This window comes from Egretta garzetta, unplaced genomic scaffold, assembly GCF_000687185.1.
Source record: "Egretta garzetta isolate BGI_Z169 unplaced genomic scaffold, ASM68718v1 scaffold143, whole genome shotgun sequence".
Taxonomy (NCBI): domain Eukaryota; kingdom Metazoa; phylum Chordata; class Aves; order Pelecaniformes; family Ardeidae; genus Egretta; species Egretta garzetta.
Genome location: NW_009259310.1, coordinates 2,300,485 through 2,310,873, shown reverse-complemented (window position 1 = coordinate 2,310,873; position 10,389 = coordinate 2,300,485). Strand labels below are relative to the sequence as shown.

General features: G+C 41.7%; 1 protein-coding gene across 1 annotated transcript in view; it reads right to left on the bottom strand.

Moving 5' to 3' along the window:
• The window catches only part of NELFB (negative elongation factor complex member B), a 15,381-nt gene that overhangs the window by 4,251 nt on the left and 741 nt on the right, over nucleotides 1–10,389 (bottom strand). The window contains exons 3-11 of the mRNA XM_009636315.2: nucleotides 10,234–10,384; nucleotides 9,944–10,043; nucleotides 9,000–9,230; nucleotides 6,763–6,948; nucleotides 5,290–5,402; nucleotides 4,493–4,595; nucleotides 3,432–3,527; nucleotides 1,973–2,115; nucleotides 883–989 (exon numbers count right to left, since the gene is read on the bottom strand). Of these exons, the coding sequence (XP_009634610.1) occupies nucleotides 883–989; nucleotides 1,973–2,115; nucleotides 3,432–3,527; nucleotides 4,493–4,595; nucleotides 5,290–5,402; nucleotides 6,763–6,948; nucleotides 9,000–9,230; nucleotides 9,944–10,043; nucleotides 10,234–10,384 (1,230 nt within the window). The remainder of the gene's footprint in view (nucleotides 1–882; nucleotides 990–1,972; nucleotides 2,116–3,431; nucleotides 3,528–4,492; nucleotides 4,596–5,289; nucleotides 5,403–6,762; nucleotides 6,949–8,999; nucleotides 9,231–9,943; nucleotides 10,044–10,233; nucleotides 10,385–10,389) is intronic.

Here is a 10,389-nt window from a genome sequence, read left to right as displayed (position 1 = left end):
TGCTGAAAACTTTGCAGTGAGATTTCCTTAGTGGCTTTTAAAACAGGTAGCCCAGGCAGGTGGCTTTGATCTTCTAGACATAAAAGATTAGAAGCAGAGGGGTGAGAAGAATATGTAGAAAGCCCGTGTCTCCACCAAGGCTGAAGTCACAGAGTAGCTTGCTCCTGCCAAAAATCACAAAGTCCCTTATTATCCTTCTCCACCATCCTCTGTTCATGGCCACATCCACCTCCTTGCACTTATCAGACCCCGTAGTGAGCAGATATAAATCACTTACCAGTGGGAAACTCACCCATGTAAGTGAGCTGACAGTTCAGCAAAGGGTTCAAAGAACACCAGAGCCAGGGTGAGAGAGTGGGAAGTGAACCCCACCCCATCCTTACTGAAAGCTGCAATCCCTAACATTGCTTCAGAGCTCTCATGCAACTTAGCCCAGAGAGGTCAGTGAAAAAGGTAATCTCAAGCAAGAATTTAAGGCCATGTTCGGTCCTGTTTTGTTACAGGTTTTTTCATCACACAAAGCCAAGTCCCAAGAATTTCTGGCCACCTGCAATTACTATGAACGGTGGCAGAATTAAGCCACCTGCTCTTTTATCTTTCAGATTCATTCCAAACAGTTCTCAGCTAATCCCGTTGTTAATACAGCCTCTGATCTAAGGAACTACTGACCTTCAGCCACTATCTCTAAACTCTTGGATCAGCAGAAAGTATCCGAATTGCAGACAAAACCAAACAGGGGCCTTACAACTAAGTCACCAGAAGAGCCAAAGGCAGAACATTATGCCTATGGTTCTGAAATCGCTTTCACTCCAGGTGTATTGCATCCTGGGTGTCCAGTACAAGGCAAATAGCTATAGAATAGAAGACAAGACAAAAACTTACCTAGTGCCGGCAGGAGCCTAAGGAAAACATTCTTGTTCCTCTGTTTAGTGATGTGAAGGATGTAATACAGCCCAATCTCACAAGCTATTCTGTTCTCCTGCAAGAATCTGTTATGGCAGAAGCAAAAGTTTCTTAATCAATAAAGCTAAAAGTTTTCTTTTTTTTTTTAAAGAGGGTTTAAAATACTGCTGGATAGCAATCAAGCAGTTACAGCAGTAACTACAGCAGGCTAAGCTCAAACCCACCGAGGAGCAGTTACGCAGTGACTGAAAATATGATCATCACTGTTCACTACCAAGGTGAAGAAAAAGTTTACCATTCAGCAAACATTGCGCTGTCTCACAATCAAACATTTGGATTTGATTGTGAACATTTATAATAGCATTAATTATTAAAGCGCTGTTCTAAATGGGTTTTAGAAAAAGCTCAAGTACTCAAACATGATACAAAGTCCAATACTATTTCGTTTTAGTTTTCCAAAGGTCAAATATCAACACTATCATCAACACTATCATAGAGTACAACTATGGGGATACAGCACTCCAGATTCTGGCACACAGATAAGAATTGTGCTGGAAATTAAAGCAAGATCCCAATACAACAGAGCACACAGAGGTTTTATTTATCTTTTTGATGTCCCTGGAGTGATAGGTTATCAACAAAGAATGAGAGTCTCTGACAAAAATGCCAACTTCATGATTTACAACAGCACTCTTCAGAACCAAGCATGGGCACTTGTCCAGCTGCACCCAATATGACTCAAACACTCATCATTCGCTGCTTGGGAAGCTACACAAGCAGCATATTTGAATGCAGTAATACCAAATACTTTCATATTCAATCTGCAAAAACAATGGTCATTACAAGAAATATTATTTTACATAGATAAATTTTATTTGAGGAATCATGGTGGAAACCTGTTCTGCTAAAGGAGAAGTTCAGGCTTGATTAACTGGGACTAAATCTTACCCCAAGAAAGTCTTCACTTTACCACAGATAGTATTTTTGCCTGTCAGTGTTGGCTGGTGTCTTGATGTTTTGCTTTGGTAACTAGACTACGGGTACAAAGTCGGTAAGACAGATTACGTACTTGGTGAAAGCTTCAGGAATGGTGCTGGGGTAGGGAATCGGTCCCTTCTCCTCCGAGGGCAGTTTCTGATCTACATTGAATGTGAGGTCATCCACCACAAAGGACATCAGCATAGGCAAGAACTTCGTGATCAGCTCAGCTTCCTTAGAGGGATGGAAGAACAGATGGAAAAGAACAATGCTTTCATCAATCAGTTCATGCCACCTAATGGTCCTAGAGTGCCGTAACAAAGAGTGAGGCAATATTACAAGCCCCATCCTACAATTAGGAAAACAAGCTTTGAGACATCCAGTTCCAGTCAAAATTCTTGAATAATTCCCTTTGACATGTTCCACTGGTAATTAGGAAAACTGTACTTCACCTCATCTACAGAAATACTCTCGCTCAAATTCTTTCTTTTGACAATTATGTAGCATTTCTTCTGAGACACCTTTTCCAATAGTGCTGCAAGCACTGTGTGTTAAGGATGGCACCAAACTACTTTTATCAATAATTATAAATCATTTTGTTCATTCCCTAAATGCATAGCTGGAATAGCAACAATAAAGAGCATCTCCTCGCACAAGGCAGATCAACCTATGTTGTTTCAGATTCACAGAGTGGGAGGTTATAGCTTGTGGCAATCATAAATAAAACAGATGTTAAATACAGATTCAGAGATTCCCTTTAGGAAAAATGTTCACAGTTTCTTCCTAAGATATTAATGAAAGCACCTCTGCAAGTCAAATCACAGTGCTACCCTTGGGAGTTTCGGTCACCCTCACTGTTACAATCTGAGTATTAATGCACACCATTCCCGTGGTAAATTTAAACCTGCAATCAACCAGTAATATATATTTTGGAGACACCAAATATCCCCCTAGTTAGACATTTGCTGCTTTATAGTTCAGAACAGAAACAGCATATTTATCTTGAGAAACAGTCCTGCTGTGCAACATCATGGTTAGCCTTTCTGACAATCAGCTGAACATATCTGCTCCCAAACTACATTAGGGCTGCCTGTAATACTGGGCAAAGTATTTCCAAAGCACAGAAAGACTGTAGCTGAACAGATAGCTGGAAGGGAAAGATATTTTTCATGTTAATGGAAAGCTGCTGCACTGCTACCAGAGTTTCAGACCAGCCTCTGAAATCCTGCCTTCCTCAGACAAGATGTGTTTTACAAAGTTGTCAGTTGTGTAAAAGTTCCCAGAAACAATGAGCAACCAGTGCAGAATTTAATAGAGGTACAGTCTGATTCTAAAACAGTAAGAGACAGGCATTCATGTAAATAAAAAAAGCAGGTAAATGAAGCTGACAGCACGTCCACTTGAGCTGCTGCTCTGTGATCACTTACATGTTTTTTCTAAGAAAGCTATGATGAGACATATGCAGAATGAACATTAAATTAGGGACGCAATAAACAAGCCTAAACTTGTTTAATTAAATGTGCTAAATTCTAAACGTCAAAATGGCTCACCATTTTTGGTTCCTTGAAGACTTGACTGTCAATCATGTCCCAGGCCCCCTGTCCCAAAGACAGCATCCTAAGCAGCAGCAGCAGATCCGGGCTTTCCTCGAATTTTAAGGGGAGGAGAAAAACAGCTATTTTGATCTTCCACAGGTTGTGCATATAGGTACTTATTTGGAAGTAGTGGTTTACATTCAAAGCTCTCCTGAATTAGCAGCTTTATCAAAGACTGCTAGAGGCATTCAGTTCTCCAATTTAATTGACAACTGATTCTTCAAATGGGAATCAAATAACAGACACACCTGAGGGTTTGTGGGTTTTTGTAACATTTTATAACGCGCCAATAAGTATGCAGCCAATCTGATCACGACATTGTTTTTAAATGTGTCCAGCCAAATTAGTACACTAAAATATAATGTGTGACAGCACAAATCGAGTCATCTCAGCAGAAGTAAGAAGAGAAAGCATGTGTGAGAATCACAATGGTTTTTCGTTTATATTGTACCCTGAAAGCAAAACAATTTTCAGTCTTAAACCCCTATGAGGAAGTTATTCAATCCAACAATAAAATTTAACTTAGGGATAAAACCAGCAAATGCCTCGCACTGTTCAGACACCTGTAAGGCTACCCTCCTTGAACGCTTAAGCACCTTCTGCAGACACTACTTGCAGGAAGTGTATTATATCGCAGCCAACAGACCAGAACAGGGTAAACTAATCCATTTCATTTACAGTGGCAGGGAAAAAAGGCTGCTGCTGTTCAGCAAACCGATGGAAGGACAGAGCAGGAGGCACATATTCTATATATGATTCTGTGTATGCACAGCTGTTAGGATAGAATGAGCCATGCAAAGAATCTGTCGTCAATTCAGAGAGCTGCAAAATGCCCGCCTCTGAACAGTGCTCCTGCAGAGTGCTAAGGCACGTGCTGCAAATGGATAGGCAGTATCACGTTTCCCGTATTTCTATTTACACATGCATTCGAGAACTTGATCGTACGTCTACCGTGCCAGTCCTTTGTTGATGAATGCTATTCAATTAAAATTAGGTACGCAAGCTGAGAAACTCACCCTGGGTAAGGTGTCCTGCCCAACCAGGTCTTGCAGGTGCCTTATGGTGCTCAAGGCTAAGGTGTTAATGGCAAAGGGATCACACAAGATCATTGATAAGTCCCTGAGAAGCAGTAAAAATCAAATACATGTCATACATAACAAACAACCCTACTGTACAGTTCCATATCCAGCTGTAGGACACCAGCTTCTTGAGAACACGTGTTTCACTAGAGTAGAATGTTTGAGCCTATTCTTTGTTGTAATCCTGTCAACTACCAGCTGTAGCATCCAAGTACTCTGTGTGTGTGTATACACTATATTTTTATAAACACACAAACACTGCTGTGTTTAAGAAGAGAGGTAGACACAGGGCAAGTACTGAAGCAGTTCCCTTACTATGATAATGTAAAACTTGAATTAGTCTTTCCTTACTTACAGGTATCCACCTGATGAACCTTCTCCTGCCTTCTAAAAACACCATGAATGTTATTTCTTTGGCTTGAAAGAGCATGTTATAGGAAAACAACTACTAAAGGTCTTATGCACTGAAATCAAGCAGATCTCCCACAGTCGGTTACCAGGCCACAGGGGAGACTCAAGGCTGGTAACTCAGGCAGTACAAGCTATGTCCCCAGAACGTGCCTGGCCACATCCTAGTGCCTTAACGCTTGTGAATGTACGGGATTTGACCGCACAGAAGAGCTACTGGCTGTTAGCTGGCTGCAGGGAAGAATTAACACCTACAATACCTGTCAGATGTCATGACTGCCAGGAACCCATTTTCAGTTTCTCAATAAACAGCCCAAGTGCCTTACCCCAGCACTTGTTCTTGTCCTTTCTTCACTCCATCCAGAAACCCTTGCAATTCCCGAGCTCTCTTGTTGTCCACAAACTTCTCCCGAATGCAAGCATCAAGGCACCAAGTGAACTGTTATAAAAAGGAGAAAGATTTATGAACCACAGCAACTCATTACACCAGCAATAAAAATATAAGTAGAGAAAACAGGCTCAGAATGACCTCTAAATACCTGGAATTAGTAAGTTTTATTAATATACTTAAGTATGGCAGCAATCTGGTCACAAATACAGAGGAGGTCAGAAATACAAACATTCCAAAAGCAGGTCAGAGATACCAATGTAAGCTAACCTGGTGTCACTTTACCCCCTCCCAAGAAAGGTATTCCCCGGCAATTAAGGAAGAGGCACATATAAAATATACCGCTGCCCAGCACACCTGATCAAAGTGGATTCATACAAGGAGGCGGCTCACACAGAAGCAGCATCACTTAGCGATAATAATAAACTTCAGCCACTGCAATACCACTCCCACCCTCTAAAGTAGGGGATATTAACAGTGGAGATTCTTCTGCTTTAGAGCTGTATTATCAAAATGGAAAAAGACAGTTAAATGAAATGTTTTATCTGACCTAAAATTTACAGCTTTTTTTCCCCTTTCAGAAAACAACATATATTTTCCCCCAACATTTTAGCTGTCAAAAAATTGCTGAATTTTCTGAAATGCTTTTATCATGGTTTCCTCTCCTTGCAGCAGTCACTGCATTTTGCAGTGGCAAAATGAGGTCGCTGGAAATGACTCGAATGAGAACTGCCCTTTTTTATTCAGTCACCGTCTGTACACTGATTTTGGGACTCCTGATCAGAAGACATTAAAAAACATGCAGTAACATCATCACTCCAGGACATATTATCTATAAGCTGAATACTCATAAGACTTAGTAGTATTACCTAAGAGAAAAAGCTTTCTTTAGATCAGTGATGCTGACCACAGACAAAGGACCAGTAACAAGATCCTCGTGTGCCCTTAACACATCTGTCACCCCACAGTATTTTAATAGTTTAATGTTTTCTCATAATGCAAGATCCAAAGTATTTAATGTTACACACACAGTTTACTGACAGATGGGGTATATCACACCAGGCGCAAAGGAAGCAAGACTTGGTTAAGAACCTGAGGCTAGCTAATGTTTTTGATTATTTTTTGCAGCATCTACATAGGTCAGATTAGACACTAACACTGCACAAGTACCATAAATTTGAATGATTTACGGGTTATGAAATGAAAGCAAGCTGCTGGTTAACCAAGATGAAATTTTCACGTGAAGTTCCAAGGAATGTAACATGCCTTTTGGATTCAAGATCTGAACTCTCTTCACAGAGAGGAGTCATCTTCTCTGGGCTGAAGTCCTGCAGGGCAGCAGGTATTCACAGGAGTGGGCGAAACAGAAACATCTCCAGTAATACTGCTATCTGCCCCACATGATTCGTACCTTATGACAGGGGTCAACAGTGCAGATTTCACTGATTTCCAAGTCATGCAGTGACATCAGGAGCTCTGCCCGTAGCGTGCAGTAATGAACATTCCTTGTCCGAAGGAACAAGGTTCTCAGAAACTGCAACACCATATCATAGAGCTTCACGTTCTTCCCAATCATCTGGGTCAGCTTCTGAACCACCTAAACTCAAAGCGGAAACAGCATGCACTCAGTCCCAAGAGATACTGTTATTTCATATACCCAAAATGTAAATTAATTCTTCTACATGATTTATCAAGATTGAAACACCTGCATTGACATGAGTTCCTGAAAAGGAACTATTTTACACCAAGATTTCCAAGAGTGTTTGGTCAAGAGGTGTTCACTGAATCTTTCATAGCCACAATGCAAGGATAGAGAACGTGAAGAAAGGCTCTCTTGCAAAAGGAAATTGAAGCATTTGTAAAATACGGTGCTCAGCTATGTGAAACAGGGAAGAAGTGATACCTGTTATTGAGGAATATAATTTACAATTATTGTAACATGAACAAAACTCCCTTTTCTTTGGAAGTCTTTTTATATTTCTATCTCCCTTCAGGCTATGGGCATGAGAATGTAGAGATAATTGTCTTCATAGTAGCCAGTAAGTGGCTATGTTTTGGATTTGTGCTGGCAACAGTGTTGGTAACACGGGGATGTTTTCGTTATTGCTGAGCAGGGCTGACACAGAGCCTTTTCTGCTCCTCACCCCACCCCACCAGCAAGCGGCTGGGGGGGCACAGGGAGCTGGGAGAGGACATGGCCAGGACAGCTGACCCCAGGGGTATCCCACACTGTACGATGTCATGCTCAGTGTATAGAGCTAGGGGAAGAAGGAAGGGGAGAACGTTTGGAGTTATGGACTTTTGTCTTCCCAAGTCACCGTTACGCGTGACGGAGCCCTGGGGATGGCTGAGCACCTGCCTGCCGATGGGAAGGAGGGAATGAATTCCTTGGTTTGCTTTTCTTGCGAGCGCAGATTTTGCTTTACCTACTAAACTGTCTTTATCTCAACCCATGAGTTTTCTCACATTGACCCTTATGATTCTCTCCCGCATCCCACTGGGGCAGACTGAGCAAGCAGATGGGTGGGGCTTGGTTGCTGGCTGGGGTTAAACCACAAGTCTGCAGTGTAAACATGAAGTAAATTGCACCAGAGCAGTTACACTAAATGGGCTTTTGAAAGCAAAACAGACCCAAACCAAACTCCCCCATGTAACAGACATGCTACCCTCTCGAAATTAAAGTTTTATACTGCCTTATCACTGCAATTCCTTAGCATTCTTGATAGCAAGGTCCTTACAGAAACTCTGATATTTCCCTTTTGAGGCAAAAGCCTCCTGATGTAAAGTGACACATTATAGCTGAACCACTGTAATGGCTTGAAGTTGCCAAGAGGAGAGACCCAGCCCTCCTAATGCCTACGCCACTGTTCCCTCCCACATCAAGCCTGCTCGGGTGATCCAGCCCATCTCCTTGCAATGGCTTCAGTGCCTGCTGATCTCCTCTTTGAGCAGATCCAACTCACTGTCTTGGAAAACTACTTACTGGTTTTATTTGGTAGAAGTTTCTGTAGCAATTACTGAGCTGAATCAGCTCATAGAAGGGTCTGATAATCGCCAGAGCTACAGGTTGAGGGGGGAAGGAGCAGCACCTGCTTTTCCTGTGGTTGAGTGCTGGATCAGCTCAGCCACCTCATGTAATTCCGTTCAAAGAGCAACTTCTTGAATGCCAGCTTAGCTACAACTTTCAATGTCCCTTTCCATTTTTACATTAAAAAAAAAAAAAAAAAAAAGGAAAAAACAAGTTTTTGTTGGGCTATGTCCTGCTAAAAAAAAAAAAATCCCAAGAAATTTAAGATATTCAAACTGATTTGATAGAGAAGCTCAGTCATCAGAACAGCTAAGGGCTATTAAAGCCAGACTGAGCAATAAAGGAAAAAAATGTTCACCTTGCTATTTTTTTAAAAGGTCACAAGCAGCTCAGAACACTAGTCAATTAATCACAGCATGAGTAACTATTAAAATAATTCCTGCTTTTTAAAATATGTAGGAGAAAACAACTTGGTATCTCTTGCAAATACTTTAGCTAGCCAAACAACTTTAGCAGCGAAGTTGGGTGGGTAAAACAGACGCTCTGTTATTTGATGAGGTCAACTGAAAGCTGATGAACTCCATTTACAAGTATGCTGTAAAAGGTTTCCTTGTCCTTACCTCTCCTTGACGTCTTGTTTTGGGAGACGGACTGAAGAAATTGTGCAAGACAGAAATATCATTGCTGAAGAGAATATTTTCTTTCTCCAGGATATATTGCTTCAGCAGTGGCGATACCTCATCACCAAACAGAGCTTGGTTATCCTGCCAAATCTGGCGCTTTACCTCCACTGCACATGCTTTATACAAATCCTTATCGGCCATGACTAACTTCAGCTTCTTCTCAGGGACCTATGATCAACAGAGTGGTTACCAAAGAGTAGAGCAGCTCACCTGCCTGCCTGTCCAAGTAATAAGTAACTGACTACAGAAGACATCTAAATCATAATCTCAGGCAGTCTGGTAATTTACACAACAATGCAATTAAACAACAGGCAGTATCACAGCCACATCTTTTGCCTTACCTACTCCTGTAACAGTAAGCCAGTCCCAAGACACTTAACTATCAAAGAGGAAACCTTTAAACTTACGATAATGCAACTCAGTACAGAAGTTCTAATAGCAGTTTTGAGTCCACTACCTTAAGTACAATACGATGCTTTTAATAAGGCTACTTCCAGCAATTTCTGTTTCGCAGATCTGAATCTGACTCCTGCCTACTTCTAGCTGCATTCTTCAAATGTTATTTTCCACTTGTCATAGAATTTTAAATCAGCTGTGGAAAAATTCACCTATCATTGAATTTGACTACTTTTAGGAAGCTGCCTGTATTGAACAAAACATGGAAATAGTCTCATCCAATTATGAAAACATAAAATGCTTTTTGAATTAACCTATGAAGTTGTTACCAGATAACATAGTAAATCTTCAGTCAGTTCCCAACACTGAACAACAAACTTGCAGAAGGTCTGCAGATGGAGCATGCAGCCCAGCCAACAGCACAGCTAAGAGAAGCTATACAACAGAGACGCAATGGAACAGGCTAACCAGTGGAGCGGTTTTACCTTGGGCAAGTGCTTCATGACACACATTACCACAGGCTGTATGGAAGGCATCTTGACCAGGGAAAAGCTCTTCTCTAGGAGATCTTCCAGCTTCTTGTATCTGAAAACATGTAAGAGCAAGAATCTAAGTACTGTGTTACAGTAAAGGACCAAAGTGCCTCACCTCAAAGCCACTGGAACTTGATGCCCCAGGAACCCCTCTCCTTTGCAGATGGCCCTTGTCCATTCTAACTAATTTTCACACAGAATTCCCAGCTCACTCCGAATAACCAACAAGACTGCTGACAAACCTCTCCTCAACTTTCCCTTCCAAAGCGATGGCAGAGACCCTCTCCAGCAGCTTCTCCCTCAGCTCGTCAAAAACCGACTGGTGGAACTCCAGCCGGGGGGTGCCGTGCAGGTCCAGGAAGGGCAGGGCCGACTGCAGCGAGGGCAGGAGCACTCCA